Source organism: Microtus ochrogaster, chromosome 5, assembly GCF_000317375.1.
Source record: "Microtus ochrogaster isolate Prairie Vole_2 chromosome 5, MicOch1.0, whole genome shotgun sequence".
NCBI lineage: Eukaryota > Metazoa > Chordata > Mammalia > Rodentia > Cricetidae > Microtus > Microtus ochrogaster.
In genome coordinates, this window is record NC_022012.1 from 33311828 (window position 1) to 33332515 (window position 20688).

At 40.2% G+C, this 20688-nt stretch overlaps 1 protein-coding gene across 4 annotated transcripts; it reads right to left on the bottom strand.

The window, feature by feature from the left end:
• Positions 1–214: 214 nt before the first annotated feature.
• Positions 215–19106, bottom strand: LOC101987738 (von Willebrand factor A domain-containing protein 5A). 4 transcript variants are annotated; one of them, XM_005347106.3, is made up of 20 exons: positions 18993–19106; positions 17907–17998; positions 15359–15414; positions 15043–15245; positions 14537–14759; positions 14245–14420; positions 13900–14014; positions 12338–12507; positions 12017–12105; positions 11476–11620; positions 11078–11157; positions 9142–9256; positions 8344–8508; positions 7966–8066; positions 7480–7733; positions 5894–5992; positions 5679–5786; positions 5083–5213; positions 1724–1850; positions 215–1214 (listed from the first exon to the last, which is right to left on the bottom strand). In XM_005347106.3, exons 3-20 carry the CDS (start codon positions 15399–15401, stop codon positions 1129–1131), a joined length of 2430 nt encoding a protein of 809 aa, XP_005347163.1. In that variant the 5' UTR covers positions 15402–15414; positions 17907–17998; positions 18993–19106; the 3' UTR covers positions 215–1128. The 4 variants fall into 4 exon arrangements, with proteins under 4 accessions (XP_005347163.1, XP_026635061.1, XP_005347164.1 ...); XM_026779260.1 differs by lacking the exon at positions 18993–19106 and adding an exon at positions 18823–18841; XM_005347107.2 differs by lacking the exon at positions 18993–19106 and adding an exon at positions 18195–18280.
• Positions 19107–20688: the final 1582 nt, after the last annotated feature.

Consider the following 20688-nt stretch of genomic DNA (forward strand, 5'->3'; position numbering starts at 1 on the left):
ACTTCCTACCATTAGTTTAGCTTTTTAAAATTGTCTTATTGAGGACAGGTAGTGCAATCTGGCTTAAGTTACAAACTGTGCCTCCCCCTCCCCCAGTGTAGCATTAATAAACACTGTGTGAAAAGTGGACATATCCAAAATGCTGGTGCTGAAAATGGGCTAATAAAACTAATTTCTTCACTGAATCAATCAACAAACGACCAATACAGCAAAGTCACAGTTCAAATAGACATTTTAATATTGGTAAAACAGTAATCTGGGGAGTAAGCTCATTTACTAGGATAGGGCATGTGAAAAGTGAGCGTTTGAGAGATCAGCGGAACCGCCCTCTTCATGGGCTGAAAACAAAACTATATTCAGGTCTCAACACAACCTACATTAATTCTGTGTACATAAGGCCACAACCAGGCTCATGGACCTGATGGGTTAAAGCTAGCTCTAACGACTTCATTACCAACTTCTTTCAGGATGATCAATGATTAGGGATGGACATCTATTTACAAATACAACTCAACTCAAATCACTTAGGCAGGAAAAAGAAAGGTATGGAGCACAGAGTAACAATAAAGGGGTGTCAAGAATGTTCCCAGTGGTAACAATGGGCAAAATGTAAACCTTGAGTCTCTGTGATCTTGAAGTTACATTGCCCCTGAAGCTGGTTTTCAATTTATCTCCAACTTCTTTCAAGCATGGGAAAGGGGAAAGCTCAAATCATCTTTGACTACATATATATATATATATCAGATAAAATAAAAGGGGAGCAGGAAAGGGATAAAGAAGAAAGTTATTTAATCCAGGCATTCTCTAGCAGCAGAGCCACAGTCCTTAGACCAGAGTGTAAGCTGTTTTGAAAAGCAGAGAGAAACATCACTACATGCACATGTTCTCAACTACTCCAGAACAGGAAATAGTTTCTATGGCTACCAGCGCTTGTCAGAGGGGACACACAGACACTGACACTTATATCCAGAGGGAGCTGGAACACAGACAGTCAAAACAGTATGCTCATCCTTCACTTTTATAGTAAGATACAGGCCATAAAATACTCAAGACAAAACTTCATCTTAGCAGAAGAGAAGGTGAAGGACTTGGCAGGAGGCAGAAAGACAGAGTTCCTTCTCCTGGGCCTCAGTCTTTTAAAGTGAAGACCGAGGATTTCACAGATGTCTTCAACAAGTTATTGGCAGTACGCATAAGATTGGTGAAGCCACGGACTGTGAGGAAGAGAACAAGAGTCAGGGCTTTGGGATAGCAGCTAGGAAGGAGGTTCTCTCTCCTTGACCTCTCTCAGCCTCCCCAGTCATCACCCTCATCCCTACTATCTTCCCTCCTGGCTTTTCATTTCTGCTTAACTCAATTTGCCTTTAATCTACTCTGATTCAGAACTTTCAGCAGCAGGGAGACCATAAATGCCCAAGGAGTATCTGTTCTCAGTCCAGGATTATTGAGATTCATCTCAGTACTGAGCTAAAAAGGACAGTTACTGTTACACTCTGTCCTTCCTGTCTCCCCATCTATGTCCCTTCCCTCTATACTCATCTCTGTCCACCCCCAATGACACATTTCACCCAGATTCTTCCACAGAAGGACAAGGAAGTAGAACAGCTCCCAGTCAGCATGGGGGAGGTGCATGCAGGGCCTCTGGGCTCACTCTCTGCCAGGCCTGGAGACACAGTAGCGGGTTTGAAGGGAGAAAGAGAAGGGGTGGAGGCTGTGCTCCTACCTGCATTGTTGTGGAGCCACACCACTGCCTTTCTTTCCAGAAGGCTCCACTCACACTTCAACTCTTTGCCATTGGCATGCAGCCAGATCACAGCCAGCATTGTAGCCCAAGCTGAGGGTTCCAGTACCTGCCCAGACAGGAAATTCCCTGATGCCCAGGATGGAGCAAGAAGTCTCTCAAGAGAACACATACAGAAATTCCCCTGCTCCCCACTCCATATCCCCCAAATTGCTGCTGCATAGTTTCTTGGTTCCCTTTGATGCCCAACATGCATTTAGTATGTCAGATGTTTTCCCTGATTATCAGATTACTAACCCAGGGAGTCTTAAGATGGAAAAGTCTCTAGTCTTAATTCCAGTGCAAGCACTAGGTTAGCCATAGAAGCCCATTAAATGCCTCTGAAGAGCACGGTCCCACTGTGCCCAGAGAGGAACATACATAAAGAAGTGTCATTATAAAATATTTAGGTTACAAGAATCTTCTTCTTCTTTCTCCACATGAAAGGACAAACAGAAAAAAAAATGTCAACTGAATAGTTGCAAAACAATAGCAAAAAGTCACACAAAAGTGAAATGGTTTATCTAGTGTAGTGAATGATAGAGGTGAGACCAAAGACCAAATGAGTTTCTACTAATTACATTATTGAATTGAAAACTTCAGAAAAACAGTATCACCCATGAGTTTTTGCCCACTTTTTCTTAAAGTTTCAGTTTTTAGACTCAGCAAGTCAATGAACATTCCTGCTTTTAGTGTGACTCTCTACATTCAGAAGTAGCTACCTTGTCCTCTTTGAATGATGTCATTTTGTTAGTTTGCTTCCTCCCTAGAGAAGCTGCTCAAGGAAGCATAAGAATGTCAGGTTTGTTATCCTTGTCTAAGAGATCATAGTAGTTTTTAAAGTATACTCTTTAAAAACCCAGAAGTGAACATATTTGTGAAATTCACTGGTCACAGTCCAAGCATTTAGGTTTACAGGTCAGCCTGTGGCCTCCACCAACCATCTTGATATGTGTATCAGCCAGTTGAAATGTCTGGTTTCACAGGCAACTTCTGGCAAGACTTTGTGTCTTTCTTCTCCTTGTATAGGTGAGAATTACGAACCAATATCTATATTTGCTTTTATTTATACTATATGTTGTAGTCATTTTAAGAAATCAAATCGAGATTATCTTATCTAATACTTTTGGATCCCAGACCTGCTTTTCTATTAATTTTCCTATCAAGAATCTACTGCATAGCTTATCTCTTTGTTCTGTCATAGGGACATTTGTCATGGGGGAGGTCCTTCTGTCTGTGTGTTGCCCTTATTGGTTAATGAATGAAGAACTGCTTTGAGCCTATGGCAGGGAAGAACAGAACTAGGCAGGGAAAGCTAGGCTGTATGCTGGGAGAAAAAAGGGTGGAGTCAGAGTGATGCCATGGAGCCGCCTCCAGAGACAGATGTGCTGAAACTTTGCTGGTAGGCCACAATCTCATGGTGACGCTCAGATTAAGGAGATGGGTTAAATTCATATGTAAGAATGAGCCAATAAGAAGCTAGAGCTAATGGGCCAAGAAGGGATTTAATTAATATAGTTTCTGTGTGATTATTTTGGGTCTAAGCTAGCTGGGTGGCCGGCAACCAACAAGCAGCCTCCTCCAATACATTTGGGCCCACATGTTCATCAGAATCTTCATTGGGAATACTAACATACAAAAACGCAGAACTTGGTGGATTTAAAAAAAAATTCAAATAAAATATTCAAATACTTTAAAAAATATTACAATTTTAAATAGATTCACTATTTAGTGTTACAAATTTCCAGTGAGTTTTTACTTGATCCAGATACTTATTTTTCCCATAAAGTCTCTTGTACTCCAATATTATACACCAGCTCTCTTGTTCTCTTCATTCTTGGCCTGGTTGCCATCTTCACAAGGGGATGCTCATCTCATATGAGCTGTGCTCAATAAATCTATGCTAAAATCTCTTGATACCTTTATCTTTCTAATTTTTGTAAATTACCCTTTTTATTCTTTCTAAACCAGAATTTTCATATAAAAACACAAGGCTAGACACATTCTTTAAAATCTTCAAATACCCACATTTTTAAAATTAAAAATAAACAGCACAATAATTGTAGCATTTTGTTGTTGTTGTTTTGAGGGCTTCAGATTGCAGGGCCTTAGAGTTGCCCAGCATGAGCTGTAAATACCCATGAACTGTATCCTTCCGTTGCTCGTGTAGTTTCAAACTAAGTAATAATCTGTGTGTATTTTGAGGCTGGTACTATGAAGTAGCTATGTGCCAAGCATGCTGCACTTTAGTTTAACTGTGGCTTCCTTTTCCATTAGCCACATTCCCGGGACATCACAGCCATGTGCCGCTAGTGGATACCGCACTGGACAAGGTGGCTGGACACTAAGTGAAGCTTATTTCGTCACATTCCAGGTTAAGAAATTATTCAGAATATAATTTACTCTTTGTTGTTTTTGCAATTTGTCCTATATTTCAAGGATTTCTCACCAGCTAGATGATTTATCAAGTTATTTTACAATTTTCAGTGTAATTTATCCACATGACATAATTCAACACAAGCCGGGAGGTGGTGGCACACGCCTTTAATCCCAGCACTTGGGAGGCAGAGGCAGGTGGATCTCTGTGAGTTCGAGACCAGCCTGGTCTACAAGAGCTAGTTCCAGGACAGGCTCCAAAACCACAGAGAAACCCTGGCTCGAAAAACCAAAGAAAAGCAAACAAACAAACAAAAAAGGTATAATTCAACACATTTGAATTAATTGGTCAGCCTATTGTGACTTCAATAAACTTTGAGGAAAGTGTAGGCCATATCCTTTGATTGAAGGTGAAACCATAATGGTACTATTATTAAGGGTTCTTAAGACACAGACTTAACATCATTTTAGCTCTACCCACCACTGGCAGACAGGGTCTGTAATATTCATCTTTTTCATCTATAAACATCAACACAAAAGAAAACTTCTCTACTTGACTGATGTGAGGAACAAGTAACAGCACGTATGCTAATTGCTTAGCTAGATAATTTTTTTATTTTTAGAGCTAAAAAATTGGCATATAAATATATATGAACATAATAGAATATGAATGAAGCAGAAGAAAATTTGAGCTTTCTTTTGTCATCCATTACCCTTTGAATGGACTTGATATTAATTTTAGTCTATTCTTGCTCTTACAGTTCCATTATAATCACAAAAACTGTCAATCTCTATATACTAGATGCTAGTCTTGTCCATATGACTTCATATTCTTCTATCTTAAGGGGACCTTGATTCATGCAAATTTTACTACTAGCAATATTAGAAACAAATACCAATTTCTTTGATTTTTATTTGGATTTTACCTCAGTAGGGTGTGCAGCCGTTATGTCTTCCAAGCTAACACCTAGAACCTTGGCTAAATCTTCATTCATATCCCAGGAACCATTTGCATTTTGGAGAAGGATCAGCTGGGCAACAGTATGCTCTATACTCCCTTTAAGAAAAGAAGAAAAGATATAAAGTGTTGCAAATTATACTGTTTTTTTATTCCCTGCCTGAGTGGCTCTCTAAATTCATTGACATGTAATAGCAAGAGTGCTGCAGAAAACCAGCCTTCAGATATCCTCATGATATATCTTCATGCCCTGCCTGGTCAGGGCAGAATGAACCAAATAAGATGTCAGCTCAGTTATGGAGGCCCTGCCTACAGGGAGTGTATGTACATAGAAAGAGATGGCAAAGAGACGTTTGTTAGTCTAAAAGATACTCTAGAGCCCACTAGAGGTTTAAAGACCCTATATTGTAGTTCAATGGAGCTGGGCTGACCATGCCAAGTACAGGTACTGGACCAAATCTTACCTGCTCTCAAGTGCTCCCAGTAGATTTCCTGGTAAGGAGATTTGGAAGACTGGTACTTTAATCTCCATAGATCAAAGAAACAAAATAAGGTCTTGCTCACCTTGTTGTGAGCAAGCGTGCAATCTGAGTATGTTGGGCAGCTCCGGGCGAGTATCTGTGTGAATCACGCATTTCGTGCTCTGGCTATAATAAGGCTGAGGTGCTACGCCTAGATGGATGTGTGAGAGACAAACCTTGGTAAGACAGTGTTCCTGGAAAAAAGCTCACTGAGGCTGCAGGGACAATTACGATACATTGAGCTTAAAGGATTCTCACCATGAGGCATTTGTGCCATGACTGCACAGAAACCTGTGTGTATGCTCCTCAGAGGCTGAGATACAGGAGCACTGGCGCAGGGTAAAACCTTGGGGTAACCTGAAAGGCACAAGTCCAAACCCTTACATTGTAGCATTCATGGTCTCCAAAGCTGAAGAAGATGGTGAGATCTGATGATTTGAGACAGAAGTACCATCTCTTTCAGCTTCAGTAGGCACCTATGTATTTCATTCTTTTCCCATGTGCTGTCTTCTTGTGTACTCTCTGACCCTCTCTACTTTCTACCTTCTTCCTTTTGAAACCCCCAACACACACACAAAAATGATCTTTCATCCATCTTTTGGTTCATCCCAGGGAGCTCCTTTCTACCATCCCTTTACATGAAGTGAACTTATTCTTCCCATATCATTGTTATCACTCCCCAAATGCCCTGGCCATGGACAATATCAGTAAGGATAGGGTTAAGGAGAGGTGTTGGAAGCCTCTGATCCAAGTCAGAATTTCAGGGTTCAGGCCCAAATCATCATACTTCCTTCCTCTTTTGGGTTACCTTCCATCTGTCTTCATGTTTGAGCCTTCTTTGTTACTTCCTGTGATCCACTGATCTATCTGAAACTCAGAATAATGACTTCCAACCAATTTCGACCTCTGCCATCAAGTTGAAATAAAACATCCTAATGTAGTTGGACCTGACTCCCTCAAATCCAGAGACTTTGCCTCTATTCTACTTTGGTGCCAATCTCCTCACTCATGACAAACTTGTCATCATTCAGCATTAGTCTACTTTTCAAACAATTAATTAGAATTTATATATGTAATACATATATATAGATAATCCATATATATAGTGTGTGTGTAGTGTTTTAACTTAGTGACTATTATATTTCATCTCTGTCCACATTTTAGACTACATAAATCCTTTGTTTTTCTACTTTCCCCCTTTAACATCATGTTCCTCCCTACCACCTTTGTTTTTTATTCAACCCAATATTTTGCACACACTTAATTACTTAAATTCACATCAGTAATTTCCTCTTTATTACAGCTATCTGGCAAAAACCCTAATTTGGCAATGAAGCCAAAGCTCTATCCATTTAATTTTTATTCACAAAATTAATGAGCATTGCTAAAATAAGTTCCCCAGATCATGATTGTCTTTAGTTGTTTTAAAGATACCCTTATCCTGAACAAATGATCATATTTCTCTCTGAGCATCACATTTTACAAGTGTACTCAGTGACTCTTTCAAATCTACTCCTGCTCAATGCCTTCTCTTCTTCATCCTTCACACTGTCTCAGTCATTAGCCATCATTGTAGAGCTTTTAAATTCTGATTCTCATGGTTTATAAGCATTTTTAACATTTTAAATTTTCCTTGTTTCTTTTCTCAACACCTGGTTTCAAATATCTTTTCCAATTGATATACATACATATATACACATACACATATATAGATACATATTGATTGATTGATATATATCAATACATATAGTGAAACTTAAGGATGTTTTAAACATTTTCTTTACATACTATTCCCAGAATGTCAAAACTTATTATGTATAGAAGTATTTAGGGATAAAACTTACCATCAGAAGAATGTCTTGGCCTTGTAGAGGAACCTCCAAAGAGAATCGGCCTTGGAATCTCCCTATGAACCAGGGGCCCATGGACTGGCTCATTGAGCTCCTTGTTGATGGCAACGAAGGCTGTGAAGGAGCTCATGACTCCAGACTCTAAACTGATGTTCAACACATCTCTTCTAAGTACCAGTGTTGTCTCTCTGTAGCCAAAGTCTTTGGACTGGATCATGGACTTTGCAGCAAGACGATGAACGGTGAGGCTGAAAGGAAAAAAATATTTTGAGAGTAAGCGGAAACCCACATGCCTTTTATTTGGCAATCTTAAATGTTACACATCACAGAAGTAAGGGACTGTGAGAGAAAAGTGGAGGAAATAAGTGGGCAAGAAACAAAATATGAATGTAGGGACACAACTGGGTTCAGGGTAAAGAGAAGGAATTCAGGCATCAAAGATAAAGAAAGAAGGAAGAGGAAAGAAAACACAATTCTCACTTGTCGTCAGTCTTGGGTTGTAGAGAAAATGTCACCTTTTCCTCATAACTTTTGCCATGAAGAGTGTATTTGAGACAGGCCTCACCTGTAGCCTCTTCCTGCTATAAATTAGAGAAGAAAAATAAGAGAGAGAAATCACTAGGAAGATGGTGAGAATGTAAGCTTCAACCCCCCCCCCCTCCGCCCAACTTAACACATCCAAGTTTCTATCTAGAAACCACATGTTCAGGGGAGCAGAAACCTGGCATGATGAGAATGCTTGGCCAGTTCCAGTTAGTCAATACAACAACCTGCTGAAATTCAAAACTACCAACTTTATTTACTGAATCTGCTAGGGCCATGGCTGCATGAGAAAAGGGAACAATATTGTGCACTCACCGGTATCTGGCCAACCAGCAGGGTATAGATGATTAACCTTTGACCCCTAAAGATAACAGTTTGCTCTGGAGATAGCATGTGTGCAAACAGGTTAGGAGGCAAATTCCAGCTCAGAGAGATATCCTCTACTACAGACTGTAAAGAACGTCTTAGGGACCTAAGAGCCTGCAGGAAGAGAAAGGGCAGAGGCAGTGTAAGTAAGAAATGGTAGTGATTGGTGTTACTAATGACTTACAGTACATTGGGATCATAAGCCATAATGAATAGTTTGTCTAATTCCTACTGCTATACAGAGAAATGGCCTTTCTGCTCTTCCTTTGTGATTTCAAGTTAACACATAAATGTGAAAGATTTAGTAAAGATGCTATCAGTGAGACAGAAGCGTAGACAGATGCCTAAAGATGGTTTCTCTTTAGAAATACTAATAAACCAGTACATCAATTGGAAGTCACTGATTTTATTATATATAGCATACTTGATCCTTCTCCTTTGCTTGATATCCTTTGCAGCGATGGTTGGCTATAACACTAAAAGAGGTCCTGAAGAACATACTTGGATTCTTAGGTAAGACAACCAAAGCTCTTAGTCTATCTCTGGTTTCAACACAAAATCCTCAATGCTCAGCAGTGCGTCTCTAAGCTTAGACATAAAAGGACTAGAGTAGGCCATCTTTCCACAGGCTGGAATTTCCCCCACTACGAATATGAGCTAAATATTGAAGACATCAGGTAAGCTGAACACCAGTCCTTGAAGAAATGTCCCATATTATCCACTCTTTATACACAGTGTGCCCCCCACCTTGGACTGCATCCTGTCGTTGCCTGTGATAAATTCTGCAGTTCCCCCTGACACCCGGGCAATGTTTTTGATTAAACTGGTGGAGGCTCCTTCTCCAATACCAAATGAGAAACACCTGTGAATGTAAGAAGATGGAGATTAAAGGCGTAAGTTGGTCAGCTTATCAAATTAATGCTTTATTATCAGAAATTACACAACACAATGTACTAAGAATAACTGTCATTCACTGAATATGTTCTATTTTAAAGAAACATAAAAATATTCCATAGTTATGATATAATTTATCTATCTAAAATCTCCTGAGATAATATTTCATTTTTCATGTGAAGATCTAGAGCACAAAATGAAAAAAATCTGTCCAAATCATATCCTGTAACTGAACTTTCTAAATACACATTTCTCTCTCTCTTTCTTTCTATCTATCTATCTATCTATCTATCTATCTATCTATCTATCTATCTATCTATCTATCTATATATATATCGTCAACAGCACCTTCCTGATACTGCAAATAGTTTTATCCATGGTTTAATTTCCCAAGTAGAACAGTATATACACAGATAATATGTTATTGGTAAAACAAACAAGCATTTTAGATGGCACAAAACAATTTCCATTGTAAATCAACACACTATAGACTAGGACTGCTTGTTGTTCTCTTTATATTGGGTTAGCATAAGTCATAGCTCACAGTGACACCAGTTTTGAGATTAATGATCTTATTATGTAGAATTCACGACCAAGTCTTAATGACAGGGAACTGCCTGGGGTTTCTCATCCTATATAACACAGTCCACCATGATCTTTGCAGTGCAACTTTGAAATCTTTCAACAGTAATCTGGATCAAAACTATAATTTATCTTTGTGTATAAAATCAAATCAAGAGCTTTTAGTGTTAGACTGTTTGCCTAGAACTCACTAAAGTGCTTCATGTAGATACCAATGAAAACGATAAAAGCAAGTATTTCATGATACTTAAATTGTATCAAGACAATCCCTGACGCTTATGTAGTTTTACTAGTTCAACAATCACAGGAAACTAATTAATAAACACTATTACTTTCTCAATTTTCAAGAATTATAAAGCTTAGAAAGGTAAATTGATCACCTCGTTTAGTAAGCAATTTATTAAGTAAATAGCTAAGTAAGTGTGACTTACATGAATTAAATACATAGCATAGGTTCAGTGTGGGCTCTGTTCATGGAAATGCTAGGTACTGTTTTCTAAACCACTCGAAAACTATAGAAGATTTATAAATATTGCCCTTTCATTCCTTGAGAACTTCAAATATGCATATAATATATTTTGATCACGTTCACACTTCACTACCTGCTCCAATCCTCTTAGACCCTCTGCTTCAGCCATTTCCCCTACCAATTCCATGCCTTCTTTTTATAGCCCAATGAGTCTAGCCAGTTCTGATCACATATGCATGGGTGTAGGACTATCCACTGCACGTGGGCAACCTGCCAGTGGCCACTGCTATGAAAGAAACTGGTTTCCCTTTCCTAGCAATGCTCATCTGCCAAAACTTCACATACTCTGAGGAAGGATATTTTATTCTATTTTATTCTTGCTCTAGACCCACTCAGGAGTTACACAGTATGCTCACGTGCATTCATTTGCCCCAGTACTTATGATTTGGGCAGATTTCTACATGTTTTACTTTTTACAAAACATATAGAGTTGAAAAAAAGTAAAATGACCCATTGATCTATTTACTGTCAGTTTTTAAAAAAATAGGCAAATTAGTCTTCTATGTAATTAATGTTATTGAAGCATTGCCTTTAGCTTTGTAAAAGAAAATAAATATTACTTGGTAAGTCTCAAATTTTTCAATCATTGTCAAAAGTATCTAGTATCAGGTAATACTTAGTTATATTTCGCCTTGCTAAAACTCAGTTTCTCCAGTAGAAATGAGACTGTCCATTTACCTGTGCCTTTTGCTGTGGAATTTAACTTCCCTGATTACATTAAAAGTTTCAACAACTTCTCCATCTGTGAAGACAAAGACCTGCACAAAACAAAAAGCAGAATACCCATCAGGTCAGCGTCAAGTTCATATTAAGAGAATAGAACTTAACTCGAAACAACTTAACTAATTTACATTAAAGTCTCTGGTGCCTGTTTTATAAAAAGGCAGGAGATTTCTAATCCCCAGTGTTCTCTGGTCATTTAGAATGTTTGCACAGGACCAGTGCCCCTCTCCCATATAGCAGAAGCCTGAAATACATACAGTATTTCCATAGTCTTGCCCTGACATTCCAGGACATGTATTCTTGAGAATTTTCATTCCCTCCACCCCTTCTATTATCTTTGTTCCAATTCTTACCTGCAAGGGATGTCCTGGAATAGGAGGTTGCCTGAAAACTTTCCGGAGTGGTGTTAAAATTTCTGTCCCTCCCAGATCTGCCTGCATAAGCTTTACTTTCTCCACTGCTTTCTCCATGGTTTCCTGAGTGTACTGCACACTCTTCCTGAAAGAAGCAAGCACATGTGGTCACGTGATGAGAGCATCATCAAGTTGGGGGTGCTGAGAAACCCCCAACTCATCAAATAATAGTTCTTTCTGAACTCCCCCACGCCCAGGTAAACTTTTTTCATACTGCAGTTCTTCCCTTTAAAATATATTTTTACATGATTTTACAAAATTGTGTGTGTGCGCGTGCACATGCTTGTGGTATGCATGTGGTAGCATACGTGTGGGAGTTCAGAAGACAACTTGTGGGAACTGATTCTCTCCATCTACCACATGAGTTCTGGGGATCAAACTTGGGTTGCCAAGCTGGGTGGCAAGTACTCCTACCTACTGAATTCATACCTATCTTGGATGAGCTCGTATATCTTCTTGAACTCTCTTTCTAGAAACTTACGGAAAAAATGCCTCATGGGTGGATCCAAATCCATAGATGTTGAAATAGCAGCCCATAGGCAAACTCTTCAGTAGCAGAATCAGTGTTTCCTGAAGGTGAGAAAGCAGGGTGAATAGAGTAACTAGGCACACACATACACAGATGCTTCTACAACGGTGGAGGTTGTGGGCTGTCAGGCCACTTTATTTCAACTTGTACTCTAAGGAAAGCCTGAGAACTCAGACAAGGTACATACCTCCATCTCAAACACACCCCAAAGAACCCAACAGATTCATCCTCTGTGAGCATATTGTTCATGGGAAAGACATATGCTGTTTTTACCTTGGCAGCATCTATTCTCAGCTGAGACCTGTTCTGGCCACTAATGGGGCTCTTCATACTTCCTGAACGGTCCATCAGGAACACAAATTCTCCACATTTTGTTGCGGTCTCCACTTCTGGGATATCTGGATAGAAACTCACCATTGCAGAAGGAGCACCCATCAAACTATCTATACAGAAAGGATAAGAACCTTGTAAGACAAATAGAAACTCAAGAATCCTAAAGTCCCAAGAACACTTTGCTGACACAGGCTTGAAATCTCAGTTACTTGGGAGACTGGTACAGAAAAATTGCAAGTTCAAAGTAATCTAAGCTACAGAATGAGTCCATGACCTTTCTTAAGGAAAAAAAAGAACTAAAAAGAGTGCTGAGAATATAGCTCAGTTGCAGTGAATATCTAACACATGAAAGGCTCTGGATCCACTTCCCAGAACTCTCTCTCACACACACATGCTCATACACTCATTCACTGTGAACAGAACAGTGAGCTAGGAAGACTCAAGCCCAAACCATGATTTTTATTTGTCCCTGCCTCCCTCTCTCCATTCCGCCATATTTTCTTTCTTTCTTTCTTTCTTTCTTTCTTTCTTTCTTTCTTTCTTTCTTTCTTCCTTCCTTCCTTCCTTCCTTCCTTTCTTTGCATTTTTAGGGAATTTTTATTCTAAATTATTTCAATTTGGCAGTGAGTATTATTTTAATAAGTACACTTTAAGGCATGTTATTGAAGGCAGAGTAAATTTTATCCTTGTGATATTTTCTTATTTACTAATATTTTATATTATGAAAATGCTGAGGGTATCCTCTGCATATTATACGTGTTTCCTTAAGATTTCAAAAATTTGAATTTTCTAAATTATCATGAATGTTGACACATCTGATTCAAATTCTCCTGCAATGCCAAATAATCTTGCTGCTGACTTTGAAATAAGAAAATTTCAACATATATACTTTTAGTGTTCACTAATTATTTTTAGTTTTGATGACTTTATATGTGCATATAACACATCCTGGTCACACTCACCATTCCACCCTCCCTTGAATCCCCTACCAAACAACTCCTATCCCACGACAAGTTGCAGCCCAGAATCATGTCTTTTGGTTTCGCTTTATGTTTGGTTTTGTGGCCCCTAAATTTCATTAGGGCTGTTCTCATGGGCTTGGGTTTTTCAACACACTTTCCGAAGCATGAGATATTATCAGATTTGGACACGTGTGCTCTTTTGAGAAGGGAGAATGTCATATAACTATTTTGAAGTGTATATCTCTCAAGACTGCTCACAATTCATGTGTACATCATTTGCATTTTTTTCTTATGAGTTATTTGTTAACATTCTTTCTCCAACTATTTATTAATGGACTTAAGTTCGTCTAGAAGACAAAATCCTGTTATTCTTTGTTAATCTATTTTTGGTTATAGACGTGCAAGGACTTTCAGTATTTCATCCTAACGATGCTTTCCTGGTCACGTGGCAGAAAAATCAGAGTGGAAATTTTTGAGGATAGATTTAAGGCAGAGTGTCCTCCTTTTTAGATGGTGACTTATAAGTGAGGAAGAAAATACCTGCTTCCCTTTCAGGCATCCCCATCTCCACGGCTACACTGGGGCTGTGCACCTTCCTGTAGAAAATCAGGAGTTCCACATCCCGGTCAAACTTGTGTCCTTCAGCCAAGGAAACCTGAGCAGTGGACCAGCAGAGAAGCCATGTTAGAACTGCCACAGATCGTTTCCAGGGATTGAGAATAGATCTAGGACTATAGGCTTCCAAGAGCAGTATGGAAAGAGTTATTGGACAAAGGTTAGGTAAAAGAGGCAGTAGCCCAGAAAGTGAGGAGGATCCAGGAAGGGTGACTTAAAACCAGGTTAATAGCTAAGGCACAGAAGACTGACAACTCTGACACTATGTACCTGAGCAGAGGTCTTGTCCTCTCCAGTGTAGTCAATGGAACTCAAGGGACAGTTGGATTGGATTGTCCTGATTCCAAGCTGGGAGTTAATGGTGGCAACCATGCTGAGCGTGTATGGCAGGTCCTCCAAAGGGACTATTGGGGTCTTCAGATCCAGGGAACTGTCCACAGATTGCTCTACAGAAAGAACCTTAATTCTGTTTCTTGTCATCACTTCTAGCACTCCCAAACATTACAGTGCTTTCGGAACATATGTTACCACGGATAGGTATTCAAAATGGAGAGGTACTCACCAGAGAGATGATACCTAGGATTCAGGATTGCTGGGAGCACATAACGCAAGGCCCCATCATCTTCCAGAGGAAGCTCTTGCACATATTTCAGGGTAAGTGCCACCTTTGACCCTGGCTGCATGTTCCCCACGTTGCAACGAAAGACATCCCTAGAGCACTTGTCTTCTTCTAACAGGTATGCCTGATATCCCCCAGAGAGGGCCTCTTCATACCTTTTGTGAGCCTATGAGGAATTACAGAAGGGGTAGGAAAATAAGATGAAGATGAAACCAATGAACAGACAGGATCTACATAAAGCCAATACTGTTTTTGGAGGGCTTTTTGATGGCTGCTACCACTGGCAGAGCTACACTCTGTGTGACTAATTACCTGTGTCTCAAATAATTTAGATTAGAAATAAATGAAAGAAAGAACATTTGATGCAGGAATTTTTAAGTTGTTATATTTGGTCTAAAGAGAATGTTCTGTGGAGAGAAGAAGGAGAGACAATGAAGCGTCCCTCAGACCTGATACTTGTCCTGCAACTCTGCCACAATTTTCTTCCCATCCACCAAGGCCTCAAAGCTGTAGACAGCAGAGTCTTCATCCATGGGGAACACAAAGAAGGCCTCCAAGGGATCTTTCTCTTCATTCTCGTAATTTAAGGTGGCAGAGACACCAGCCACAAAGTCATTGATGGACAGAGTCACAGCAATGCTCTTCAGTGCAACTGGGGAAAGATGAGGGTTCAGTAGGTTCAGAAGATTTGCTAGAGTCAGACCCATAGGCTAGACCTGTCTAGATCTAAAGAATTTGGCATTAAGACTCTTAACTCTTGCTTACCTGGGTCCTTTACGCCAGTGAGTAAGCCGCTTGCACGCACCATGTTGACACCGTTTCTGTGGAAAGACACATTATACACTATCTTAAATGGTTAAAGCCGACCATTCAAATACCAACACTTATGTCTCTCTGGCAGAATGCAAGCAGACATGCAGAGGAGCAGTTTTAGAGTTAGGAAGAAGCGATGTGGAGTGAAGGAGACAGAGATGTTACATAAATTTGTAGTAAAGGGCACCCCAGATGGGAAGATCTAGAAATCCTGAGGTACCCACAAACAGGAACTCTCTGAGGCTGTTTTCAATTGCAGTTTCTCAAAAGTGTGACCAATACATATATACATACTGAACAGGCACCAAAAGTTTAGCTCTTCTGAACACCAATATGCTTTTTTCTAAGATGAGAACCAAGGCACCATCATATAAACATGTCAATCCATATGGATGAGCTTCCCAGACTTGGGTACTAGACTATATCCTTAGAAGGCATTTGTCCATGATGACAGATGTTAGCAGTGCTCCTTCTGTTATAGTTTCTATTTTTCAATGAATACCTGAGCTTTTGATTTGGTTCACACTGTTCAGAGACCTGCATGAAATCCAAGAGATGCCTGCATTTAGACTCCTTATGGGTGAGTTGCTTTGGAGGTCAGAATTCAAATATAGCACCAGTTTTCTTTCCAAGATTTTTAAAAAATATACATATAAAATATTGTAATGCAACATAGCATCAATTTAAAACTAGTGTATCCTGATGGGTATGGCAGTACACACTTTTAATCCCAGTACTAGGGAGGCAGAGTCTCAAACACACACACACACACATACACACACACAGGTATTCTATTTTTATTTCTACAATATTGTAATATTTATAAAAGATATCCTATGTTATGTTTTAAAAAGATGGACAGAGTACATGCTTCCAGGTTATGATTTACATGATGGCCTTATCACAGTCTATAGATGTTTGTGTCTCAGAATTTGATAGCTACCCAGATTTGAACAGCCTTGAAGTCCATTAAGGATGGATCCTTCCCCCTTCCCTCATGGCTGATTTTGGAACCCATATTCTGATAACATTAAAGAGGAAAGCATGAACTTGACCCTACTTTAGGATTAAAACTACATGCAATATGAAAAGATGGAGGTACTAGGACTTTGTTGGGAGCCATTAAAGGAAAAATGTTTTATTCCAGTCAAAAGAAAAAATTTGAGTTCTTTCTCTGGCAATGGGTATAGCTATACATTACATATGATTTTCCTTCACTTAAGCGTTAATCCAGTTGGGCCTGTCAATCACCTGGCCAGGAACCTCTCCAGAAAGCTGACAGTTGAGGAGATAGGAGGAACAACTGTCTTCTTAATGAGAAAATAAACTTCCCACCCCCTTAGCCCTCCCACACTCTGGAGTCCACAGAGCTCCTTTCACACAGGCCCTCAGTACCTGCTGGCTTATGTGAATACTAACTCAAAACGTTTTAACTTTTCCTTCGCCTTATTTTGTGTCTTTTTCCTATACCAGTGCAAGGCCTAAGCATGCTTTTATTTGCAGTATGGCCTTTCTAGATGTTTCTCGAAAGGCCTATCTTTCCATTCCATAGCCATTGACATGCATAAATTAAAAGGCACCGATGGCCACTCTTTGTCCTCCAACTCTAATATAACTGTCCTTGAGCTTCCTTCTAAACCTGCTACCAACATCTTTTATTAAAGAGACTGCAAACCCGTGAACGTGAACCCTGTTTTCCCAGGAACACTAACTATGGGCCTGAAATTTTCCATGAGAGAATTCTGTACGTGATCACCTCCTAGCTTTCCTTCTCCAGCCCTGACAAAATGTATCCCACACTGCATGGCAGGCACCAAGAAGGGTACTTTTCCCTGGAGCTGCAGTGTCACTGCCTGGAGCACACTGCATGTTCAGGACAGCTGGTTCTTTGATGCTGATGCATTAGTGCCAGGGCAGTTGATTTGCATACCTTCTCCTTCCCTGAGACATACCAGCTAGGAAAATAAAGGCCCTTGAGAAGCCACTTCAAGGATTCTGAAGCACTTGACAATGATTTTCCTGAGCCAACTATCCTAATTAAAATTACAATTTCAAATCGATTCTGAGTTGTGATGTTTCTTACTGATACAGCATTTGCTTTGCATACGGAGTGTGTGCATATGCACACACACCCACACAGAGACACACACACACAGAAAGAGAGAAGAAAACATGCAATCCTCAAGCTGATCACACATCTGATATACCAAGCCCCACTTCCCCTCACCCCCCCCCTCCACTGATCTACAGCTCTGACTCTGACTTATCTCTCCACATTTTTCTTCATCAACTGGGGACTAAAGCCTGGCTATTAAAATGGTTCGTCACTTGATAGCAAATTGCAACAGATGAGAGCATATGAAAACACAGAGCAGCCAGGAAAACATGCTGAGAAAGGGGGCTTCCTTTAACTGAGACTAAATGACACAGAAAAGGGCCTGAATCCAGAGAAAAGAATATATAACCACAGCGACAGGAAGCATCGGAGTAGGAGACTCACCCAGGAGCAGCTCAGCTGAAGGATGGACTGTCTGACAGCAGAGCTCTCAGGCTGGCAGTGGCTGAGAGAGGTGACAGGCAGACCACAATCACCTAATGAAAAGCAAAATAAAACCCCTTTATTTCCTGAGGCCAACCTCAGAGTAAATTCCTCCCACCCGTTCCCCACCCGTTCTCATATAAACAGTCTGATGTGGAAGGCTTTTTTTTATCTCTCAGGAAAAAAAGGTGGTTTTGAGTATGTGGTGGGCCCAGTATGCCCAGGAGTGAGCAGGCTGGACGTACTGACCCTGACGCTGCTGGAGAATGGAGGGCTTCTGCTCTGGTGTGGACCCTCGGAACACTGCTACTGCAGTGACAGAGGTGGGAGTGAGAAGAAACAGCTGGCCACACCCCCCCTCTCCCCGCAGATGGCTGATGGGAAATCCAGAAGCTAGAAGATAACCATGGAGGAAACCTGGACTAGGGAGCAGAACTTGCAAACAAAATAAGGGGGTGGGGGGCAACATTTCAACTTAAATTTGTCTGCTCTTGATTTTTAGTATCTGAAAATTTACTTTAAAAAGGTCAGTTTTCCTGAGATTTTTTTTTCATAAGATCTTAAGTGCTCCAAGTAGTTTGTGTGGTCAGAGGCTTAAAGCTGTGCTTCCACACATAGCACGATTTTACATAAAACTGATAAATTAGCTGACTGAAAAGAAAGGAACTTCGGAAATGAAAAACGGAGTGGAAAGGGTTAAGGAAGTAGAGGGGAAAAGAGAAGGGCAGAAACAACAAATAGAAACACAGACAGACAGACAGAGAGGGAGGGAGGGAGAAGGGCTTGCTAGAGGCTACTAGATGATTAAATGATTCTTCCAGCCTGATAAGTTTCCCCTAAACTTCCAATGGCGCAGAAATCTCCCACAAGTACTTACTCGCTGCAGTTTGAAGCCCCTAAAGAGAATGGGCCTGCAGGGCCTAGGAGGAAGGGGGGAAGGGAAGGCAGTCTTTAGGTGAGGGGTGGGGGGTAGTATGGGGGTGGGGCGGGATGTTTCTAGAGAGGGGACTGGGATCTGGTCCCAGAACCTGCAGGGCTGTCACTCACCTTCCCCAGAAATCCCCGTGCTGCGAGTCAAGAAAAGTGAAAACAGCTGCAGATTAATTTTCCTGGAGGACACGCCCACTTCTCTGGCTCTGTAACATAGCAACACCATGACTAAAGCATCTGCAGAGAAGAGAATCGCTTTTGAATTTCACAGCTTGCTGCTTCCCTCTGCCTGGCTTCTGCAGCGGGCTGGCAAAGCAAGCAATTTGTTTTTCAGGTGAAAATGCTGTAACAATCACAAAACAAAACAAAAAACAAAACAAAAACAAACAAACAAACAAACAAACATGAAAATGGAGTACTTATGGCAGGCTTAATTATCAATGACTTTACATACATCAGTGCTTCTATTGTTTGAGGTTTCCATCTCCTGTTAACCATGGGTCTGGGGCACACACTCTGCCTTAAAAGGGGAACAGCATCTGGGAAGCAATCACATCTGGTGTTGTTGCTCACTGTTGGCTGGCTGTAGTATCTAGCACTAAAAGTCAGAAGCTGGCAGAGTAAGCAGAGTTCTCCTTCCAGGCTAGTGGAATAAGAGCCTGGGACTTGAGTCTTCTGCAGAGCAGATGTGACAAAAATGTTGTAAGAAACAGAATTCAGGAACACTTGTGGCACAATACATACAAATAAACAGAATGTTATAGTTAACCATAAATCCAAACTTGATTCTAAAAGAATGCATGATTTCATCCTTACATGTAAAATTTTTAATGAGTTCGACAATCAAGGTTTTAAATAGAAACATGTCAATTTAAAATTTAGGTATGTATTTATGTAATCTGGAAGGCAATGATGTGTGAATTTGTGTTTTGTCAACAATAAGAGGTAGAAATATTGTTATCCAACTTTATTAGATAGTTTCTCTCTCTCTTTCTAGTTCTTTCTCTCTCCCTCCCTCCCTCTCTCTCCCTCTCGATGACTGAATAAGGTATTGGTCTCTGCATGTAGCAGAATATCTTTTAGAGTCATTTTATCAATCCTTTTTTTAAAATATTTTATTAGACCAGTGGAGTTTGCCTTTGTCCTAGTACTTTGGGCTCTTTAGTCTCTGGCTCTCGGTCACCTAAGAAGTGTCAGGTATGGGTTTTGTCTTTGTGGAATGGTCTTTAAGACAAATCAGATGTTGGTTGGCAATTCCCACAAGTTCTGTGCCACCATTGCCCTAGCATGTCTTGAAGGCAGGGCATATTATAGCTCAAAGGTTTTGTGGTAGGGTTGGTGTTTATGTTTCTCTTTTGGTAGCCTACAGAGTAACTTCCTGCACCAAAGACACTAGAATTTAGGGGTGAAGGCTTCATGTAGGCACCAGCTCGAAATCTTTATGTTCAATGAGTTGTGCCGATGTTGTCCTTGGCAATGGAGCACTGCTGTTAGTTTGTGGAAAGCAATCCCACTGTCTTAGAAATACCCTGGCTAGTACTAGGATTTTCGAAGGTTATCTTTGCACAACACAATTGAATGCTACCTATTATGAATACTGAAAACCTCATTTTGTGACAAGATATGACCACTTAGAACTCTGTCCTCCTCATTATTTGGAGGCCTCCTTTATATCACTTTCATATATTTTAGGATATTTCTACTATACTAGGTTTTCATAGCATCCCTCAAATACCCCTGAATACAAGCTCTCTCTCTCTCCCTATATTCACTCCAACACTATATCCCAAGCACCTCCCTATCTTATTCCTAC

What these genes read in the sequence shown, in the direction of transcription:
- LOC101987738 (XM_005347106.3), bottom strand. Translation starts at nt 15,401, where the DNA reads ATGGTGCGTGCAAGCGGCTTACTCACTGGCGTAAAGGACCCAG. An exon ending in ACCCATGAGGCATTTTTTCC is followed by an intron (nt 11,621 to 12,016) that starts GTAAGTTTCTAG and finishes TGCTTCTTTCAG; the next exon opens with GAAGAGTGTGCAGTACACTC. An exon ending in GTGGCTCCACAACAATGCAG is followed by an intron (nt 1,215 to 1,723) that starts GTAGGAGCACAG and finishes TCTTCCTCACAG; the next exon opens with TCCGTGGCTTCACCAATCTT.